This window comes from Catharus ustulatus, chromosome W, assembly GCF_009819885.2.
Source record: "Catharus ustulatus isolate bCatUst1 chromosome W, bCatUst1.pri.v2, whole genome shotgun sequence".
In the NCBI taxonomy this organism is placed as follows: domain Eukaryota; kingdom Metazoa; phylum Chordata; class Aves; order Passeriformes; family Turdidae; genus Catharus; species Catharus ustulatus.
In genome coordinates, this window is record NC_046261.2 from 8,401,600 (window position 1) to 8,424,704 (window position 23,105).

Below are 23,105 nucleotides of genomic sequence, written 5' to 3' on the forward strand. Positions count from 1 at the left end.
TGGGTCTGTTGGCAGTTTCCCATCCAGGTAGAGCCAGGGTGTGGCCAGAGCCCAGACCCTAACTGTAAGAGAATTCCCTGACATATTTAAAAAAAAAAGATTCTTAAGAATAGAAACTATAAGGAAATATTTTAGTATCGCGGCAGGGAGCTGTGGAGGAGGTGCCGCGATCTTCTGGTAAAGTGTCCTGAAAAGGATGCCCGTGAATCAGAGGCATGTCCTCGCTCCCGGGCAGAGTGACCAGTTCTTTTTGTGAGGCTCCACTTTGGCCAACGCAGTAGAAAGAGACGGGAGCCACATTTGGAAGTTCCAAGGTGAAGTATATTGGTCTTCTTCCTCAGAGGGGTCCAGGGACGAACGAACTCAGGGGGGCTGAGGGAACGGGGTTCATATAGGATATGAAACTGACAATACGGGGAGGTACAAAGGGAGGAGTCCAATAGGGTACAACAGATTAACATATAACAGAGGGGCATATTGGGGTTAATTTTTCCATAACCACTATGAAGAGGGAGTGCTTAAGAGCCTTCCCTCCAGGGGAGTGGGGCAATTTCAGTCCCTGGTGGGCCATCGACCTCCACATTTTAGGGTGAGAAAGTAACCAAACCCCTTCAGCAACTTGCTCACTCTGAAGTTTTTCCTCAGGATAGAGAGGTCTTGAAGGCAGCAAACTGTTAAAGTGTTTCTGTAAGAAACGACTGAGATTGCATCTGTGCTCTGTCCTCTCTCACAAGAACCACAAGATCATCAGTTGAGAGAAGGCTTCCAACAAAGCTCAGATATCATTACCTGGAACTCTGAAAATACTGAAAATCATGAGACAACAGAGAGGTAGCCTGGATAAAGGAGATGCATATGCAACTAGAGAAAAAAAATTAAAGATCCTGAAAATGACATGTGTCTCCATGTTTAAAGACATGAAAAAACCGGCTATAAATACAACATTAACATCTTATGAGTTATGCCTATTACAAAATCGGTAAATTCACACCATGCAACCAATAATATTATCACTTCAGTAGAACAAAAAACACACTTAAGAGAACTCAGTTAATCGGTATTAATACTGAACATAATGTGATCTAAATAAAACTGGAACAGAACATTGTCTAAACTTAGTGATACTACAACTTAACAGAAATGAAATCTAACAGAATTAACCTAATAGAACTTAGCCTTAGTCAATCTTAACAGAACGTAACTGGACATTACAATATTGAACCTTAACAGGAATAGAAACCAAAATATTTTACAAGTTATAGACATAACTTACTCTAATGCTGTCAATACAAAAAGGCACTAAAAAATTCGAACAATCTGTGAACAGGATGATTTTACTGGAGGGATTAGAAAGGATGAGATAAGTATGTTATGATTCTATGTAATTTGGATTTGAGCATAGATCATGGTAATTGCAATTATTAAGTATAGTTCTTATTAGGATTTTTCAAAGTACAACTTTAATAATTCTTAAATTACTAAAGAGGTATACATAATCAAAATGTTGACACATGTTTTATGACCAAAAGGATCTTCAGTCTGGGCTTAAATATTAATTGCTGTTCTACTAGCATTTAATTAAAAACATTTGTGAAGAAAGAGTCCCCCGAATTACAGGGGCAGAAACATTATCTGCCTGTAAATATCATTGGGTATATAAATTTCTAATTATTATAGTAAAAACCAATGCCATTATAACTGTGCTACAGTGCACACAGATAGTTTTGGATTCCTCCAGTGTTTAAAATGAGAAACAAAAGTCTCAATGTTAGCAAAATTTAGATTGCTTTATTTTATATAGACAGAGTAAAGCAGCGCTGGGGAGACATGAGTGGTCCCCGCCTACTCCATGCTCCACCAAATCTTGATTTGCAGTTTCTTCTTATAGTGTGGTCCCTCGTGGTAACCAATAATTTTTGTTTTCTTGTTGTCATAATTTTGCCAGGCAAGCAGTGGTGGCCGAAATAAACATCCGTGTGAAGTCTCTGGGAGTCAGTCTCATAGATAAGCATCTGGTCTTGGTAGATAAAACTGGCAGAAATCAGGAAGTTCTGCTCTTCCTAGATAGGCAGTCATTGATAAAACAAAGGCAGGAAGTCTGATTTTGCAAAATCAATCAGACTATTGGAAAGTCTGATTTTACAAACTGGTAGTAGATACCTTATGTAGAAAACATAATATTCATAACAGGATGTGAAAAACACGTTTCACTGTCCTGGTAAAATTTAGAAGGTTTAATAAAAAGACAATAGGAGACACACATAAAGCAAAGGGTTAAAACGGCCGGGTGCTTGGCAAACTGCCAAGAACACACAGTTGCTTCGGGAACGCCCCTTTAAATACACTTCACAATACATCAACCTGTTGCATATTCATAGTCCCTCATGTTTAATAAAAAGTTCTGGGAACTGTTTAGCATGGCCACTCCTTGGGTCCACCTTTTTAGAGCATGCGTGTTTCGTGGTTTGTGGTTTTAATCCTCTTCTTATCATCTTTAAATTTGGGTGGTGGTCCTGGCCTTTTGCAGCCGGTGAGTGTTGATAATTTTCGTGTCAGCTGCAGGGCCCCTGTCACACGTTCACGGGCTGTTATCTCAACTAGGCAGGTAGTTTCAGCATACTAGCTCTAAAAAACTTACAGTAATTTCACGAATACAAGCCGCACTGTTTTGACCAAAATTTTGCTCCCATACTGAGAATGCGGTTAATATTCTCCTGCTGTCCCCACGGCTCGGAGAAGGCAGGGGCAACTCTCTCCTGCTAGCCCCACGGCTCAGGGGAAGCAGGGGCAGCTCTCTCCTGCTGGCCCAGCGGCTCGGGGGAAGCAGGGGCTCTCTCCTGCTTGACCCCGCGGCTCAGGGGGCTCCAGTCCCTGCGTGCCACCGCCACAGGAGCAGGCAGGCTACATCCCCGGCTCCCATCGCCACCGCAGGTTCCGGCGGGCTCTGTGCCCCCCCTGCCGCCGCGGGGCAGTGCCGGGCTGGGGTGACCGAGCCCAGCGGTGGCGGCAGCCGGCCCCAAGCGGCCCCGCCGAGCAACAGCGCCGAGTTGGACCACCCAACCCTGTCGGCAGCCTCGAGCCCTCATGGCCCGAGCCGAACCAGTAAACCCTGCCCTGCCATAATTCTGTTACTATTCGGTAACTTTGTTGCACGCAAGTCCTCGCTGCGAACGACAGAGCGGCTTATACTCAGGTGCGGCCTATTTATGGACAAAAACCAAAATGTTTGCCAACACCCGGCGATGCGGCTTATACTCAGTGCGGCTTGTATTCGTGAATTTCCTGTATGTCTAACTTTTGCTATTAGAAGAAAAGAAAAAACTATATTCTTACAAAAAGGCTATTTTAACATTATACATATAGCATTTATCCCAATAGTTGCGAAAAACCAATAAGACGTCATGCACTTATAACAAGGGGGATTTAAAACAGAATGATTTAATCACATTTTTCCTCTATAAAGTGTCACTTCAGACCTTAGTATTCTGGTTTATACAAACCTCAATACTTTTATGATTAACACGGATCTGTTATCAATTATCACATCCAGTAAAACTGTAAAAATCACTTTTGTCTTTTCCACTTTTTTTTTTTTTCTTCGGGGGGGGAATCCTCTCCACCGCGGGGGAATACTGGAGCCTGTGCCGCCACCGCTGAGTCGTGGATCAGAAAAAGACCCTTTCCCCAGCATCATGTCCGGGGTAGCTTTGTGTTTGGAGCTCTCTCTCCTTCACTCCGGGCTTCTTTCCTCCTCCCGCTGCTGCGTATGCTCCGGGCTGTCAGGTTGACTAGGGGGATCAGACATTCCATGGTATCGGTCAGGGCAAGTTGACCTTCTCTCGGGGCTACTTTCTCCTTGCTGGCACTGCGGTCCGGGAGATCGGTGCTGCGATACACAGCTTTTGCGATCGAATTACTGCTCCTTCTCGCTTCCGCCATTAAAAGCGGTCGGGTTTTTTCTCTTATTTGTAGGTCTACCATAGCCCTTAGTTCTGCTAACTCTTTCTCCTGCCACTGGCGGTCTTGGTCTTCTTCAGAGCGGCACTGCATGCGAATACCTGCGATCTGCATTTGAATGCCAGCGCTAAGCACCGGCGAGTCGGGTGGCAAAGGTAGTAATGGGAGATAAACTTGTCCTCCTAGAGTTGCTCTTAACTCTTCAGGGGATACTTCGAGACATCCCGTAGGTAAACCCGATGCCGGTGAAGGCAGAGAGGTATCTATTTCCATTTTTTCTGGTTCCTACACGGACTGTGGAACCGCACTATTACTGCCTGAAACCGCCTGCTGAGCCTGCTACTCTGTCTCGGGGACTGCTGAAGGTAGGGATGAGGTAACTCTATCTTTCCCCCCAAAGAACTCTCGTGCGAACGCCGGGAAGGCAGCAACGGGATCCTCCGGCTCTAACGCTGCGGCAGCCACAACTGCGGCTGTTCTTTCTGCTTTTAATTGTCTTAGCACTGTTACTATTACTTTCCACACCGTACTAACTCCCTTGGTTTCTTTTTATCCATCACTCACGGCATCCCAAAGAATTACGCCCAGCCTTTCCCACTCGAGGGTGTCAAAAACAGTCCTAGGAATAACAAAAACAATCCTCTTTCCTGACCCCATCACAATAGTTTTTTTAAACTTCTGGGCCATATTTAACTGCTCTCTTAGAGAGAATACCCTGGAGGATGTTCAGCGTGGCCTGTTCTTCTTAAGACAGCGCCTTTCCCATCCTCCCAGCCCCGATCGCTCACCTTTTTACCGTAGTTCTTCACTGCACAGTGTACGTTTTCTTTCCAGAGTCTTTCTCAGGAGTCTCTCCTGTACTCCGCAGGGTTTTTGAAGCTTCTCTCGGGAGTCATCTCTCTCCCCAACTCCGCGGGCTTTCTCAGAGCTGCTCTCAGGAGTTTTCTCTCTCCCGTCTTCTTTGGGTTTTCTTCGATCTGCTCTCTGGCTCCTGCCGCTACCACGGTCCGACCGTGGCAGCCTGCGACCGGGCCTCCCGCCTTTTCGATCCATGAACCCCCTTCAGAGACTTAAGTCCATAGAGTCCAATGGTCCACTTCATATGCATGATATGCATGATGTATCATGTCGTGGAGTCACCAACATGCGGAAACAAAGGACTTCTGGACAACAAATGCATGTGATTATGCAGAAACTGATTTATTGTTTACTTTAGATCCTACTTATACATTCTAAAACTACTGTTCACATGATCACACATGATCATACATTTTTTGATTGGTTCCTCTGTCTTGTCCACACACCTTGCACGAACTTTGCAGGTAAAATGATTGGTTGCAGTCCAGCGCATCCCCCCCCACCTTTTTCTTGGTTCTTCTAATCTTGATATTCTGTTTTTCAGTTTCTTCTCTCCCAATTTAGCACAATTTATTTTTCAGCAGCTGTTACTAGCTCCAGAATGTTTGATAAAACTACAGGAAAGCAGCTAAAAATGGCTCAGCTGGTGCACCTGGTATAAACAATGGTCTAAGCTATTCAGATACATTGTTAAATGTGGCTGGTGCCATCGAAAAAGTTTTGGGTTTAATGACAATGATTGTAGCCTGTTAGGGAGGGATGGGTTCCACCTGTCTAAAAAGGGCAAGAGAATCTTTGGCAGCAGGCTGGCCAATTTGGTGAGACAGGCTTTAAACTTGTTATAGATAATAACCGAATTAAGCCGAAATAAATAGTAAAACAGCAATTTTTATTTTTGCGACCGAAAATACGGTCTTGGGAAGTCACAAACGAAACATGACAGCACCGAACCTTGGTAATCGGTGCTGGGTGGACACACATGCTGATCTGACCTCTATCGCATCAGATCCCCCTGTGTTCACACTGCCATCCCGGGGAGCCCAGCTTTTATACAGTTTTTCTGACCTGAGGCGAGATTTTCTTTTGTTTCTGCTGCGGATTCTCATATTTAGATTAAATCTTTTTTCTGGTGCTGCCCTAGACAAAGGTCTTTCCTGCGCATCGATGAATTCTGATGAGGCTGTGTCTGCTCTCTATTGATGTGTAATTTTCCTTGGGAGTACTGTTTCTCGCTTACGATGGCTGTCTGATATGTGGTACTTGACAAGTTCTTTATAGATCGCTGAGCTAGGTCTGTTGATATGCTAATTACGGCCGTTGTCTATGGTCCCGGATGCTTGACAGTGTCTAAGAGGTTCTTTTAGTTTATTTTATTTTATACAACCTTCTTATTTTATATAAACACGAATTATAACAACATATATTACAAACTGAAGGTCTCAGGGAGTGGGTTCCAAAGTGGCAACGCTCATGCCATTGTTTCCTCACAGTGAGTAGGCCATGCCAACCAGTGCAGTGACAGATGTTCCTTGGCTGCCTCTCAGGATGAAAATCACAGGGCTAACCACATTGAGGGTGTGTATGGCTTTGGTGAATCCTCTTACACCCATTCTAGGGAGCCTGCATGCTTGATTACCTCTCTGAAGTGCCTGTGTACAAACACATGCAGCATGGGGAACAAACAGGAAGAACTGGAAATCCCTGTGTGGTCCGAGGGCCATGATCTCATTGCAGTTACTGAGACATGATGGGATAGCTCACATGTCTGGAATGTTTTCATGGATGACTATTTACAGTAATTTCTAGATTATAAGCCACACCATTTTGACTAAAGTTTTGGTCTGTACCCGGAAGTGCGGCTTGTACTCCGGAGCGGCCAATATATGAATGATGTTCAGAAATTTTCCAACCTGGAAGTGTGAGCCCGCAGCAACTCCAAGCCGAGCCGGAGCCCGCGCAGCTGCCCGGCTCCCCGCCCGGCTGCCCGGTTCCCCGCCCACCCTACTGCCCGCTCCCCCACGCGGCTTTGCGGCTGCCCAGCTGCACGGCTGTTTAAAGGCAGATTCGTTGGAAATGCTTGCAAAATGACCAGACTATTGTTCGTATCTTTTTCCGCTTGTAAATAAAACTTGCAGGATACACTGCTGCAGCTATTGTCTGTATCTTTTTTCGCTTGGAAATGTTTCCAAGGTCGGCACCTGCCAGTAAACCCTGCGATCCCGCAATTCTGTTACTAATTGGTAACTTTGTGAAAGTTTGCTGTGAACGAAAGTGCGGCTTATAATCAGGTGCGGCTTATATATTGACGAAGACCTAAACGTTGCCGTCACCCGGACATGCGGCTTATAATCATGAAATTACTGTACTTTTTAGAAAGGACAGGTCAGGGAGACAAGGTGGTGGAGTTGCTCTTTATATGAGAGAGCAACTGGAATGTATTGATCCAGGGACAGATGTACCCAGGGACAGACTAACAAGTTGAGAGTTTATGGGTGAGAGTTAAGGGACAGGCTGATATGGGTGACACTGTTGTGGATGTTTACTACAGACCACCTGATCAGGAGGAGGAAGTTTATAAGGCTTTCTATGGACAGCTGGAAATAGCCTCATGGTCACAGGCTCCACTCTCCTGGGTGTCCTCAACCACCCTGATATTTCTTGGAGAGACAACACAGTTTAGCACACACAGTCCTTGACATTCCTGCAGATTATTGATAAAAACCTTTTGAGGCAAGTGGTGTGTCCTGGTTTAGGGCAAATTTGGGAGAAAACCTCCAAAGGCCTCCCCCCCCTCCCCCAGGAAACAAACCCAAGTGGCCCCTCCCCCAACCGGTTCAGGAAGAAATTTCCTCAGAGAGAAGTGGAAAAAACCTGTTTATTCAATAGGCAAAACACTGCCCAGCACAAAAAAACCAATACTGAACAACAAAATCTCTTGCTGCTCTAAAGAGATGACAAATTCAGAAAGTCTCTCTCAGGTGGGTGGTAGTTCAGCTCAGTCTGTTCTCAGTCCCTCTGGTGCTGGAAAATGCCTCTGCCCAGGCCAGGTCCTCCCCTGTGTCCCCAGTCCAGAGCAGGTCCAAATAATTCCAGGATAAAAAAGAAAAAAACTTTCCGGGGAACTTCTCTACTTTAGTTAGTCAAAAACTAACTAAAAGCAAAAGGGGAGGGAGCTCTCTCCTGCTCTCCACCATGAGGACACTGTCCAGGAGACAAAGCGATGAAACTCCTATCTCTATGTTTTGAAAACAACTGCCTCAGACATTCCACCACTTCTCCTTCCCCCCCTTCACTCTCAAAGCCAACCTTAAAGGTACAAGACTTATTTCTGGGCTAAACAGACAAATGGGGATACAATTCAATATGACAAAGTTACCCCAGGACATGGTGGAAGAGCCAATGAGGAGAGGTGTGTTGCTGGACCTTGTGCTAACAAACCGGGAGGGACTGGTTGAAGATGTGAAGGTTGGGGGCAGCCTTGACTACAGTGACCATGAGATGGTAGAACTCAGGACCCTATGTGGAGGAAGCAAAGCAGTAAGCAGGACTAGAACTCTGAACTTCTCGAGAGTTAACTTTGACCTCTTCAAAGACCTACTTAGAGGTATCCCATGCGTTAGGGGCCTAGAAGAGAAGGGGATCCAAGAGAGTTGGTCAGTATTCAAGCATCACTTCCCTCAAGCTCAAGACCAGTGAATCCCCATGAGCAAGAAATCCAGCAAAGGGGGCAGGACACCTGCATGGATGAGCAGAAAGCTTCTAGCAAATCTCAAATGGATGAAAAAAATTTATGGGATGTGGAAAAAGGGACTGGTCAAATGGGAAGACTATAGAAATATTATCAGAATATTCAGGGATGTGATGAGGAAGGCCCACTTGGTTCAACAAGAGCAAGTATATGGTCCTGCACCTGGGGAAGAGTAACTGCAAGTACCAGTACAGGTTGGGGGCCGACCTACTAGACAGCAGCTCTGTGGAGAAGGACCTGGGAGTCTTGGTGGAGGACAAGTTGACTGTGAGTTGTCAGTGTGCCCTTGTGGCCAGAAGGGCCAATGGGATCTTGGGATGCATCAGGAAGAGTGTGACCAGCAGGTCAAGGGATGTGATCCTCCCCCTCTACTCGGCCCTAGTAAGGCCATATCTGGAGTACTGTGTTCAGTTCTGGGCTCCTCAGAACAAGAAAGACAAGGAACTACTGGAGACAGTCCAGTGGAGGCCACAAATATGATTAGAGGCCTGGAGCATCACTGTTATGAGGAGAGACTGCAGGAGCTGGGCCTTGTTAGTCTAGAGAAGAAAAGACTGAGGAGATCTTATTAATGCATATAAATATCTCAAAGGCAGGTGCCAAGAGGATGGTCCCAGACTTTTAATTGGTGCCCAGTGACAGGACAAGGAGCAATGGCCACAAACTAAAACACATGAAGTTCCACCTCAACATGAGGAATAACTTCTTTCTACTGAGGGTGGCAGAGCACTGAAATAGCTGCCCAAGGAGGTGATGGAGTCTCCCTCTCTGGAGACATTCAAAACACACCTGGATGTGCTCCTGTGTCACCTGCTCTAAGTGATTCTGCCATGGCAGGAGGGTTAGACTGGATAATCTCCAGAGGTCCCTTCTAACCATAAGTATTCTGTGAATCTGGGAAGAGAATGTGAATCTAGTATAACACTAGGAAATGGGATGAAGAATCTGGGTAAAATAAGTACTTTTCCACTGTAGGAAAAGAAAAGGCTATCAGGCATTAAAACGATTTCTTTGATGAAGAACAGTTTCTTTGCTCAGAAAAAAATCTATGTACAGTAATTTCACAAGTATAAGGTGCACTGGAGTATAAGGCACACTTCCGGGTGTTGGGAAATTTCTGAACTTTGTCCATATATAAGGTGCACCAGCGTATAAGGCGTGCTTTTTTTTTTTTTTTGCAGTGAGGATCCGCGTGCAACAAAGTAACAAATTAGTAACGGAATTGCGCGATCGCGGGGTTTACTGGCTCGGCTCCGGGCCGGGCAGGCTTGGCCCCACACAGCACTCCCACTCGAGGCCGGGCGGGCTTGGTTCATCGCTGCCGCTCAGGGTCAGGCGGGCTCGGCTTGGCTTGGCTCCGGGCTGCTGCAGGCTCGCACTTTCGGGTTGGCACTCCTGCTCGGGGTCGAGCGGGCTTGGCTCGGCACTGCCACTCGGGGCCAGGCGGGCTTGGCTCGACGCTACCGCCAGGGCAGGACGGGCTCGGCTCGGCTTGGCTCCGGGTTGCTGCAGGTTCGCACTTTCGGGTTGGCAAATTTCTGAACTTTGTCCACATATAAGGCACTCCGGGGTATAAGGCGCATTTCCAAGTTCAGATCAAAATTTTAGTCAAAAGGGCGCTCCTTATACGCATGAAATTACTGTATATATTATATATTTGCTTAAATTTAAAATTCTAATTTATATACACATACTTTAGGAGGAGACTACTTTAGGTAAAAATGAAAAATTCAGAAGAAATAATTTATTTTTAAAAATTATTTCTTGTAGTTATGAGTGGAATAGTTTTTCAGCATTTAAATTATTTTCTGATAAAATTATTTTTTTATTTTCACACTGACAATATAACTATGGCCTTCATGAAAGTTTAATGTGGTGCTTCAAATAAAGAAAAAAGAAATGTCCTTAAGGAAAAACTAAGATTCTCTTCTGAGTGTAGTGGCAATGGTTTCACAGATGTTTTCAAATGACACAGCAATTGTCATTTTAGGAACACTGAATTTGTGAAGGGAGAAACATATACACAAGTAAAAGGTAGCAAAAGTAAAGTGAAAAAATGAGAAGCATAATTAAATGCCATTCAACATCTTGTGCAATTTTTCTTTGTCTTATTTTTCGTCAAATATGATTTTCCACTCATGTATCATTCCTGTTTTAACATGCATTCTTAAGCATGAGGTAGCAAGCTTAAAAGGATTTTAAATTAATTTCACTGACCTTATGATTTATGTCATGCAGTACAGAAGGATTCAAAGAGTAAAATTAAAAACAAATGTCTATTCTATTTTAGAAGGTGTATCCATGCATCAAATGTTACACAAAACAAATCTTCCTATTCATCATAGACTATGACAATAGCATTCAGAAATAAATGTATTATTCAACTGGACATGCAAACCTCTTCTAATTAAATTGGAGCTTAATGAAAAATAATTTTTAACATAAAAACTAGTCATGAACTTATATTGGTCATTTATCTAAATATCAACATTAGAGCATGAGTTGCTTTCCAAAGGTATTATAGATTAATTAATTTATTAAGATTTTTTTTTCTCTGAGAAAAGAAATCTTTGTGTATAGAGCTCTAATTTTTTTTTAATATTTAAATGAGGTTTATAAATCCTCGCATATTTTACCCTGGCATTATTCTCTTAAACTTATTAGTACTTTTAATGCAAACACTTGTATCTAAAATCAAAATTCTGTGCAATTTTATCTTGCTTAATAATCAGACATGCATTTTTTGAATTTGGGAAATTGTAGTTCAGTTCCCTCTTCAGAGCCTTCCTACCCTGAAACAGTTTGACACTCTCACCCAATTTAGTGTTGTCCAGGAATTTGGTAATGGTAGCCTCAATCCTCTTGTTTAGATCATCAGTAAAGATATTAAACAGGACTGGGCCCCACACTGATCCCTGGGGAACACCATTAGTGTCTGGTCACCAACTGGATGCAGCACCTTTCACCACCACTCTCTGGGCCTGGCCATCCAGCCAGTTTTTAACCCAGCAAAGAGTACACCTGTCTAAGCTGTGGGCTGCCAACTTTTCCAGGAGAATACCGTGGGAGGCAGTGTCAAAGGCTTTACTGAATTCCAGGTAGACACATCCACAGCCTTTCCCTCATCCACTAGGCTGGTCACTTGGTCATAAAAAGATATCACATTGGTCAGGCAGGACCTGTCTTTCCTAAACCCAGTAATGACCACTAATTTGGCTTGCCTCTTGAGTTGATAGGAGGGCTGTGTCCTCCCTGAATGCCCTTCTTGCCTGAACTGCTGTGTAAACTGCCACACCTGCCTTGGCTGATGGACCCTGCTTTGGCTGATGTGCTACTATTCTGGGTTCATCCAAGACAGGGTTAATTTTTTACAGTATCCAGGAGGGGGTGTGGGCAGGACCATAATTTTATTCAATACCACCTCACATCACTGCCAGGGGTGTGAAAGGGACTCTCTCTTGCTTTGGGGGTGAGGAAAAAGGTCTCTTTCACTTCTGAGGAGAAGGGTCTTTCTTCCAGTTGAGAAAATGTGGCAGGGGAGACTGTCCAGTATTTGTTTATTCTTGCAGACTTTCTGTGTAAATAATTTCTTTCTTATACCTTTTGTTATTAATATTGTTGCTGTTACTGTTTGTTCTAATCTAATTGCTGTTTCCAATAAATTGTTCTTATCTCAAAATGTGATCTTTGCCTTTTGTGCTTCCAATTGGAGGGGGGTGGGGAAGCAGAAGCATGTGTTCAACAGGAGCACTAAATAGGGGAATACCATTCCTAAACCACAGCAGCCTTATTTGGCGCCCAATGTGAGGTATGAAGGGTTGAGATAACAACACGTCTGCGCAGAGCAGGTTGGAAACAAATTTGATCTAAGCATTTGTTGTATTAGATATGGAGCCACTGGTCACAATGTTGCTTGGTCTGTTCATGTGGGTGTGGTACCCAACCGTGTGTATATTCCTGTATGTGCTCTTCGTGATGATCTTTTCAGAGCAGGGAGAGATCAGCATAGCTTTCTTGCTGTACTGTGGGATATCAGCTGATGACATAACATCAAGGACAATGAGGGTCACTTGGGATGTGTATTCAGTGTTGCTCTCCTACCCTTACTTCAGACGCTACTTTTGGGAGTGCATTAATAATCATACCCAGCCTGTGGGGGGAACAGGGGAGGATGATTTTCCACACCTTTTTACCTCCTTTTCCTCCTTCAGGCCTGTTACAAGAGCTTTTGAGAATTTAGAATTTTCCTTGGATGTTAAGGAAAGCATGTTCTTATTGCTAAGTCTTCCAGGTCTCCTCAGTGTGGTCCACACCATGTTTAGAGTCAAGAAAGAGATTTTTAGGAAGGTCATTCAGAGATCTGCCCCAAGGGGCAATAGTCATGAGTGGCATGGAATGTGGGAGAAAATGGGCCTGTTATTGGAGAAATTCTGTCCTCCAATGTTTTGGGAGTTGACCCCTGAACAACTACAGGTCCCTGATAAAATGACAGAATATTTGCAAGAAGAAAACTGTGGCAACTCCAGAGACAAACAATTTATTGTAGTGTGCTGGGCCCTGGCTGCTATTTATCAGATGCTGCATGTCACCAGACAGCACTCTACGAGCAAGTAGGAGGAAAGCAGAACAACAGGCACCATGAGACCATGGCCACTCAAACTGCAGCTGAGCCAGGGGAACAACCTGTGCTGGTAGCTGTCACCCCTATACAGAAGAAAAAATCTTAGACCAAATCAGTTTGTCTCACGAGGGCTGAAGAGGAAGCAGGGCCTTCTCAAAAGAAGGAAGAGGTAGGACCAAAGACAATCACCCAATCCCTATCCCATGTGGAGCTGCAAGATATGCAAAAAGATTTCAGACACCAATCGAGTGAGCCCCTGGTGACCTGACTGCTCCAGTACTGGGATATCGCAGCCCACGATATGAAATTAGATGGTAGTGAAGCCAAGCAACTGGGATCCCTGTCTTGCGATGTAGGCATTGACAAGGCAATTGGGAAGAAGACAGAAACTCTCAGCCTCTAGAAGTAACTCCTGTCAAGCATGAGAGAAAGGTATTCTCTCAAGGATGATTTAATAGTGAGCGCAAGCAGATGGAATGCCATGGAGAAGGGTATCCAGTACCTGAGAAAATTAGCTGTGCTGGAGGTACTTTGTAGGGATTCAAATAACTAACAGTCCCCTGTAGATCCAGATGAGGTCCAGTGTAACAGTGGTATACACAACCCATGTGGCGGAAGTTTGTACAGAGCACACCATTGTCATACACCTACTCATTGGCCTTGATGTCAATGACAGGAGAACAAACAGTGCTTCGGGTGATTACATGACTCTGGCAATATGAAGATAATCTTTTTTCCTCCCTACCAACCTGTGCCTTGGCTGTGGAAAGACTGTCCAAGACTATGGACAGATTTGAAAGATTCAATCAAGTTAGAAAATGTCCTATGTCCCACCAGTATGGACCAGAGTCTCTGCTATTGGGAGCAAGTATCCTCCCACTTGAGAGAGGGTACAAACCATGAGGTAACCTGTGGTTTTACCTGCATGACCACACAGAGGACATGAGGAAGTGGGATGGAAAACCCACCTCTGCCCTAATAGCATGGGTATGTGATATGAGTGGAAGAACAACCACCGCAGGAAATTCTTCAAGGATAAATGCTGCTTCAGGTTCCAGTGGGCAAGTCCTCAGACAGAATAGAAGGGCTGATGTTACTTCCCATCATCTCAAAGGGACCTCCAGGTCATATTTACAAGAAGTGAGCAATGAGTACTATGAGTACTAGAGGGGTAATGCTCCCGGCAAGGTGGAGGAAAGGGACAGTAGAATCTATTGGACTGTGGGGATCCCATGGGTTGTCACATCAGACCCACAAGACTATAAGACTTTAGTTAACACTGGTGCACAATGTACCCTGATGCCATCAAGATATGTAGAGGCAGAATCCATCTCTTTCTGGGGTGACAGGGGGATCCCAACAGCTGACTGTACTGTAAACTGAAGTTAGCCTGACTAGAAAAGAATGGTGAAAATACCCCATTGTGACTGGCCCAGCGCCCCTGTGCAGCTTGGCGTAGATTACCTCAGGAGAGGGTATTTTAAGGACCCAAAAGGGCATTGTTGGGCTTTTGGGATAACTGCTGTGGAGACAGAGTGAATTAGACAGCTGAATACCTTGTCCGGTCTCTCAGAGGACCCTTCTACTATGGGACTGCTGCAGGTCAAAGAACATCAGGTACCAATTGCTACCACAACTATACACTGTCAAGAACACTGTACCAACTGGGACTCTGGAACTCCCATCCATAGATGATTTATGGAGAGTCTGGGAGTGGTCAGCAAGACTTGCTCACCTTTCAATATCCCCATATGGCCAGGGTGTAAGTTCAATGGAGAGTGGAGGCTGACAGTGGACTATCATGACCTGAACAAAGTCACACCACCACTGAATGCTGCTGTGTCAGACACTCTGGAACTTCAGTACTAACTGGAGTCCCAGGCAGCAAAATGGTGCTACCATCAATATTGCTAATGCATTTTTCTCCATTCCTTTAGCAGCAGAGTGCAGGCCACAGTTTTCTTTCACCTGGAGGGGCGTCCAGTACACCTGGAGCCAACTGCCCTAGGGGTGGAAACACAGCCCCACTATTTGCCATGGACTGATCCAGACTGCACTGCAAAAGGGTGAGGCTTCAGAACACAGTACATCGATTTCATCATCCTATGGGGCAACACAGCAGAGGAGGTTTTTGAGAAAGGGGAGAAGATAATCCAAATCCTCCTGAAAACTGGTTTTGCCATAACACAAAGGGAGCCCTAAATTGGGGAATACCATTCCTAAACCATGATAGCCACACCCTGTTTGCCTGCCCTATTTGCCCCACTCCTGGATGCACCTGGGGGAGTTGGTCCCCTTCAGTCCTGGCGCTGCCTACACTGAGTTAGAGCTACCGCTTGTCTAGCTTTTAACACTTCCTGCTCTAGCTGAGGCTGGTGCGCCTTCTCTCTCTCTGTGCTAGGTTCACAGTTTTGCTGGTTTTTGGAAAGCTCTCTTAGCACAATCCTCCCCTCCAGAGCATGTCTGCCAGAGAAGTGCACCTTGGAGACATGATGATGCATCACATGCATGAGAACCAGACTCTTCTAGGATTACACTGAATTTTTTAGGCCCTGTTCTCACAGGTCAAAGTTTGCCTTTTAACAGCACAGGTAAGTTGTGATATAGAGGATTGTATTGTATAGAGTTAAACTGGAGTAAAAAAAATATGAAAAATCAGCATAAAGATGGCCAAATAAAATTTACTTCCTTCCTAAATATAGTTCTTAAGCTTGATATCAATCATATAGTTCTTGATCTTTCTAGATGGTTCTTTCCTTGGCATTGAAAATACCCATACTCACAAGGGCCACCATCTCTAATGTTACTACTTGTTGGGGTTAGACACTGGCCAAATGCCAGGTACCCATGAAAGTCGTTCACTTACCTTCTTCTGCTAAAGTTGAGCAGAGGAGAGGGGAAAAAAAATGAAGGGCTCATGAGTTGAGATAAAGACTGGGAAAAATCATTCTAAGGACAAAACAGGTTCAAATGTATAATTTAAAGTAAATTTATTATTAACAGAGTCAGAGGAGGATAATGAGAAGTAAAATAAGCCTTTAAAACACCTTCCCCCCCCCCCCCCCATCCCCTCCCTCTTTCCCATCGACAGTGCAGGAAGACAGGGCATGGGAGTCTTGGTCAGTTTGTCATTCGAGATCTTTTTCTGTTTGCTCAGGGAGGGGAGTCTTTGCTCTGCTCTGCTATGGGGTCCCTCCCAGGGGCAGTTTTTCCAAAACTGTTGTGGCATGGGTCATTTGTTCACGGGGTGCAGTCTTTTAAGGCTAGGTTGCTCTAGTTTGAAAGCAAGCGCCCTCTCTCTCTATTCAAGTCTCCCACTAGATTACAGCTTTTTCTGGCATCCACCCACTCCAGCATGAACACTTTTCTCACAGGCTGAGAGTGAATCTCTGCATCCCCCATAGACTCCATGCATTATAGGAGGACTGTTTGTTTCACCATAGTTCTCACTAAGGCTTGCAGAGGAATCTTGGTTCTGACACTTGGAGTACCTCCTCCTACTCTTTCTTTTCCACTGACCTTGGTGCTGCCATGTTGTTTTCCCTCACATGTCCTCACTTCCTCCTCTGACTAGAAGAAAAACTGCTGCTTGTAGGTATCATTATCAACAAGTTCCAGTAATTCAAAGATTCTTTCAGGATCCTGCAGTGCCAAGAAGTTGCTTTCATCCAGGTTCCACATCAGGGAGTTGCCCACCACATATTCACTGTCAGCCATGCAGCCCCATCACCACCACATGGGCAGTGATGACCACCACAGCACTGGCACTATTTAGCATGTCTCTTCATGCAAGGCCCTTCTGCCTGCAGCACGATTGGCTAGGGGCAACCAGGCAGGCAAAGCTCGCTGTGGTCTGTGCCAAGATGGTGGCAAACTACAGTGGCGGCCTCGGACCCTCTCCACCTCTGAGGAAAAAACTGCTGTTTTGATTTTCTTCTTAAATATGTAATCATAGAAGCGTTGCCAACATCTCTAATTGGGCAAGCAGCATATCTATCTTCAGAGCCAACAGAGATTGGCACTGTTGGACATGGTGGGAGCTTCTAGCAGCTTTTCACAGAAGCTACCCCTGTGCCCCTCCCCACTAAAAAAAAATAATAAATAAATCAGGCTATGCCAAATCAGCACAGTACTCCACTTAGGATATTACTGACTTGCAACACAATATTGAATTATGTGTCATGTAGTAATTGTGAGAACAGAGATGTCCCAAAATTGAGAGTATTGTTTGCAAATCATTAGATGCACTGAAGCACTAATCATTGTTTTTATAAGGTAAACTATCCTATATTTCTGGTGTTCTTGTTTGCAGGTACAACAAATACAGACTGTGCAACAGGTACAACATGTCTACCCAACCCAGGTTCAGTATGTGGAGGGAAGTGACGCAGTCTACACAAATGGAACAATGTAAGTTGGTTATTCATCTAAATTAGAATGCTTACTAAAATATGAAGTTAAATGCACATTCTTTTCATGACAACATATGTGCTGCTATGTTTAAATTATCAAAGAAATTGTTTGAACAAAAACTTTATTTTTTGTCATATTAAATCATTATTTGAGTGAAAACAACTTGGATTCATATCACTTGAATTAATCTAATATGAATTCAGGCAATTGTTACAGTTGGACAGTGTGAAGCTGTATACGCAGAATTTTGTTTTTTGGGAAAAAAACTTGAGTTTATGGACAAGTTTTAAGTTTTGCTGATAGGAAGTATGGTCTAAATTTGTCATAATATCATATGTGTAATAAAGTAGTCTTCATGTGGGCCTCTGTTCTAGTTGAAATTATACTGGCAAGTTCCTAAAGTGCTGAGGCAGTTGTAACCATTACTTACAGAAAACAATTATATAATTTCTTTATTGTTTTAAGTGCAATGATATACATATTTATTACTTTTTCCAAAGGAAAGAAGGTAGAGGAAGGAGAATATGTCCTTTGCTTCTTTCTCACTCTTCTATTTCCTGCACTTTTCTTGATTCAATGAACATGGTTTTCTACCATCAAATTCCTTTCTCCCATGTTCAAACTCAAAATCATAGAATAATTTAGGTCAAAAGAGACCTCTAGAGGTTTTACGGTAAAATCCACACACACAGTCAGAGTAGGGCTAACTTCAAAGTTTCTCAGGGAGAACCTTCCCTCCCTCTTTTTCCAGTTAAGTCTAAATATATCCCCTGAAACTTCTGATATAAGGTTAAGGAAGAAGCAAAAGACCTGTAGAAAACTTTTTTGGTGCCAGAAAATATGGCTATTGATGATAATCTGGCATTGACACAAAAAAAGTCAACAACACTATTGGGTTCTGACACTGATGTTAACACTTGAAGCATCCTCTTCACTGACATATTTTGCCAAATTCGTTCTTCAGGTAAACTTTTTCAACACTCTCTTGTTCCCTCATTTTCTTTGCTCTTATAAAATCTGAGCAATCTTCTGTCCTAAATGGGTCTGTTAAGACATGCTTATTAAGAATGACCAATGTGTCCCTGTTTAAGATACTGTAAAAATGGAAAGTCATTCATCACATTGTTAAACGGTAATCAAAGACTGAAAACACCTATGTAGAATGTCTGATCAGGCTAACTGAAAAATGTCAACCAAAGACACTGAGCTGCTGAGACAAAATAAAACATATTTCTTCATCCACACTTGTTTTTCTTTTAAAAGCTCAAGTGCTTCTACTCTAAATTATAGGCAGTGGTATTGGGAATGTATAATTTATTGCAGTTCATGACATTTTACCTGACTTTATAGCTCAAATATATTAAGCAGAGGATTGCTTGTTTTATCCTGTTTATATGTTAATTGCTCCAAAGACCCATGGATGTCCTCCAGATGGCCCTAAATGGGGTATTTTCTTTCACCTGCTGATTTTGCATATTAATTATATGAACTCTGGTTTCTAGTACCTAATTTATTAACAAAGAGTCTACTCCATTCCATATACAGGGCCTAGGATATATGGTTGAAGGAAGTTATCCTATTAAAACAGAGAAAGGAGCAAGTACTAAACCTATGGTAGGAATGGAAAATGTTCTATGACAAGTGACATGGATATTCTTTCATTTTCTTTTTATGATCATGTGCTATCTTGATTCTAACACAACCCTCAAGACCTCTGAAGAGATCATTTGCTCATGAAAACAGCAACTAGGCCCAGTCAGTGAGGAGGAAAGGAAAACATGAGTTGTCTGATTCAGAAGAGTGAAACTGATCCAGTGAGCAAGAAAGGGTTCTGGTCTTAGATAAAGAGCTGGTAGAAGTGCCTGGAAAGGCAGGAGCCAAGAACTAATGGGTGGAAAGAAGGAAGTATGGTGGCAGACATAGAAATCTAACAAAATGTCAAAATGCATGGTTGTCTGGGAAAAAGAACTTTAAAAACCAAAACAAACAAAAAATAAAAAGTAATAATAATAAAAATAAAAATACTGACTGGATAAACAGCCCAGAAAAGTTGTCTCCATACAGGAGATGATGCCTATATGATTTTCCTGGTATAACTCCTTATGATTTCATTTGTAGATAGCAGCTTGAAAGGATATGGAAGGATGAGCTGGCTGATGTGACATAGCTTGTAGTCCTATTTCATTCACCAGTAAGACGTATTTTAGTATGGCTGATAATTTATCATAGAAAAATTTAGGTTGTAAGGGACTTCCAGAGGTTATCTAATCTAACTCTCTGCTCAAAGCAAGTCTGGATCAGATTGCTCAGGGACCTGTCCCATAAAGTCATGTACAGCTCCAGGGATAGAGGTTGCGTACACCTCCAAGGATAGGGGAGATTCCTGAGGACTGGAAGAAAGCAAATGACACTTCAATCTTCAAAAAGGGCAAGAGGGAGGATCTGGGGAAATACGGGCTGGTCAACCTCACCTCTATTCTTGTGAAGATGATCGCAAAAATAATCCTGGAAGCCATTTCCTGACACACAAAGGGCACAGGGTGATTTGGAATAGTCACCATGGATTTGCAAAAGGGAAATTATGCTTGGCCAACCTACCAGCCTTCTACAATGAGTCAACTAGCTTGGTGGATGAGTGGAGAGCAGCAGATGCCCTTTATCTTGACTTTAGCAAGGCTTTCAACGCTGTCTCATATAACATCATCATAGACAAGCTGAAAAAGTGCAGCTTAGATAAGTGGACAGTAAGGTGGACTGAAAAGGGGCTGATCTGCCAGGCTCAGACAGTTGTGATCAGAAGCCTAAAGTCTAACTGGAGGTCAGGGTCTAGTGGTGTTTCCCTGGGCTGATCCTTGGGCCAATACTGTTTAACAACTTCATTAAATGACCTGAACAGTGTGACAGAGAGCACCCTCAGCAATTTTTCAGATGGTACAAAATTGGGAGGACAATTTGATAGACCAGATGATTGCTGTGCCTTCAGAAGGATCTCAGCAGACTGGAGAAATGGGCAGAAAGGAATGAAAACAAGGAAATTAGTCACCACTTCCCATGGGCAGGCAGGTGTTCAACCATCTCCAGGAGAGCAGGGCCCTATCATGCATAACAGTGACTTGGGAAGCCAAACGCCATCACTCCAAATGTCCCCCTCCCACCCTTCCTCCTTCTTCCCCCCACTTTATATACGGAGCATGATGTCATGTTGTCTGGAATATCCCTTTGGTCAGTTTAGGTCACCTGTCCTGGCTGTGTCTCCTCCCAATTTCCCATGCATCCCCAGCCTCATTGACAGCTTGGCGGTATGAAAAGGAGAGAAGGCCTTGGCTTTGTGTAGCCCTGCTCAGCAATAACAAAGATATCTCTATATTATCAAGCCTGTGTTCAGGACAAAAATAAAACATAGCCCTGTACCAGCCACTGGGAAGAAAATTAACTATACCCTAGCTGAAACCAGCACAAAGATGGAGGCAAAGTCTTCTCAGGTGTGCTCAAAGGATGAGAGATAATGCACACAAACTGAAATGCATGAACTTCCATTCAAACATAAGAAAAATCTTTTTAACTCTAAGCGTGGTCAAACACCGGATGAGGCTACCCAGAGAGGTTGTGGATTCTCCATGGTTGGAGTTCAGAAAAAGTGGATTTGCTTCAAAACAGAGGTCTTGAGGGCACTGGAGCAGACTGTCCCTGTGTGCTGAAAAATGAGTCGACAAAGCAAAAGTCCAGTCTGGATGGGCAACGAGGTTTTGAAGGAACTTAGGAATAAAAAGAGGATGTATCATCTTTGGAAGGAGGGTCAGGTCTCTCAGGAGGTATTTAAGGGGACTGTTAGGGCATGTAGGAAAAAAATTAAGGAGGCCAAAGCTCAGTATAAACTTAAAATGGTGACTTCTGTAAAGGATAATAAAAAATGTTTCTACAAGTATATTAATGGTAAAAGGAAGGATAAGACCAGCCTTTGCTCTTTATTGGATGAGGGAAGGAACTTAGTAATTGCGGATGAGGAAAGGGCGAAAGTGCTTAACGCCTTCTTTGCCTCAGTTTTTAGTGGAAAGACAGTTTGTCCTCATAATAACTGTCCTCCTGGATTGGCAGATGGTGTTAGGGAGCAGAATGGTCCCCTTGTTATCGAAGAGGACGCAGTCAGAGAACTGCTGAAATGCATGGATATTCATAAATCTATTGGACCAGATGGGATCCATCCCAGGGTGATGAGGGATCTGGCAGATGAATTTGCGAAGCCGCTGTCCATCATTTACCAACAGTCCTGGCTCACTGGTGAGGTTCCAGATGACTGAAAGCTGGCCAATGTGACACCCATTTATAAAAAGGGTGGGAAGGAGGATCCTAGTAACTATAGGCCAGTTAACTTGACCTCAGTATCAGGTAAGGTTATGGAACGGTTTATGCTAAGTGCCATCATGCAGAATTTACAAGATGACCAGGGCATCAGACCCAGCCAGCATGGATTTAAGAGGGGTAGGTTGTGTTTGACCTACCTGATCTCCTTTTACGACCAGGTGACCCGCCTGGTGGATGTGAAAAAGGCTGTGGAGGTTTTCTATTTGGACTTCAACAAGGCTTTTGACACTGTCTCCCACAGAAAACTCCTGGAAAAGTTGGCAACCTGTGGCCTGGACAGGAGCGCTCTTTGCTGGGTTAAGAACTGGCTGGATGACCGGGCCCAGAGAGTGATGGTGAATGGTGCTGCACCGGCTGGCGACCAGTCGCTAGTGGTGTCCCTCAGGGGTCTGTGCTGGGGCCAATCCTGTTCAATACTTTTATTGATGACATGAATGAGGGCATTGAGTCTTTCATTAGTAAATTCGCAGACGACACTAAGCTGGGAGTGTGTGTCCATCTGTTGGAAGGTAGGAGGGTTCTGCAGAGAGACTTAGAAAGGTTGGATGGATGGGCAGAGTCCGGTAGGATGAGGTGTAATAAGTCCAAGTGCCGAGTCCTGCATTTTGACCACAATAACCCCCTGCAACGTTATTGGCTGGGGACAGTGTGGCTGGACAGTACCAAGGAAGAAAGCGACCTGGGGGTCCTGGTCGACAGCTGACTGAAAATGAGCCAGCAGTGTGCCCTGGTGGCCAAGAAGGGCAACGACATGCTGACCTGTATCAGAAATAGTGTGACCAGCAGGAGCAGGGAGGTCATTCTTCCCCTATACTCGGCACTGGTGAGACCACACCTTGAGTACTGTGTCTAGTTCTGGGCCCCTTAGTTTAGAAAGGACCGTGAGATGATTGAATGCATCCAGAGAAGGGCAATAAGGCTGATGAGGGGCATGGAACACAAGCCCTATGAGGAACGACTGAGGGAGCTGGGGTTGTTTAGCCTGGAGAAAAGGAGACTCAGAGGTGACCTTATCACTCTCTACAACTTCCTGAAAGGTGGTTGTAGTCAGGTAGGGATTGGACTCTTTCACCAGGCAGCAACTGAGAGAACGAGAGGACACAGTATCAAACTGCACTAAGGGAGATATAGGTTGGATATTAGGAA

General features: G+C 44.0%; 1 protein-coding gene across 1 annotated transcript in view; it reads left to right on the top strand.

Moving 5' to 3' along the window:
* The window catches only part of LOC117005100 (transcription factor RFX3-like), a 272,818-nt gene that overhangs the window by 66,784 nt on the left and 182,929 nt on the right, over positions 1 to 23,105 (top strand). Inside the window, exon 3 of the mRNA XM_033076381.1 lies at positions 17,497 to 17,594. Within this exon, the coding sequence (XP_032932272.1) occupies positions 17,497 to 17,594 (98 nt within the window). The remainder of the gene's footprint in view (positions 1 to 17,496; positions 17,595 to 23,105) is intronic.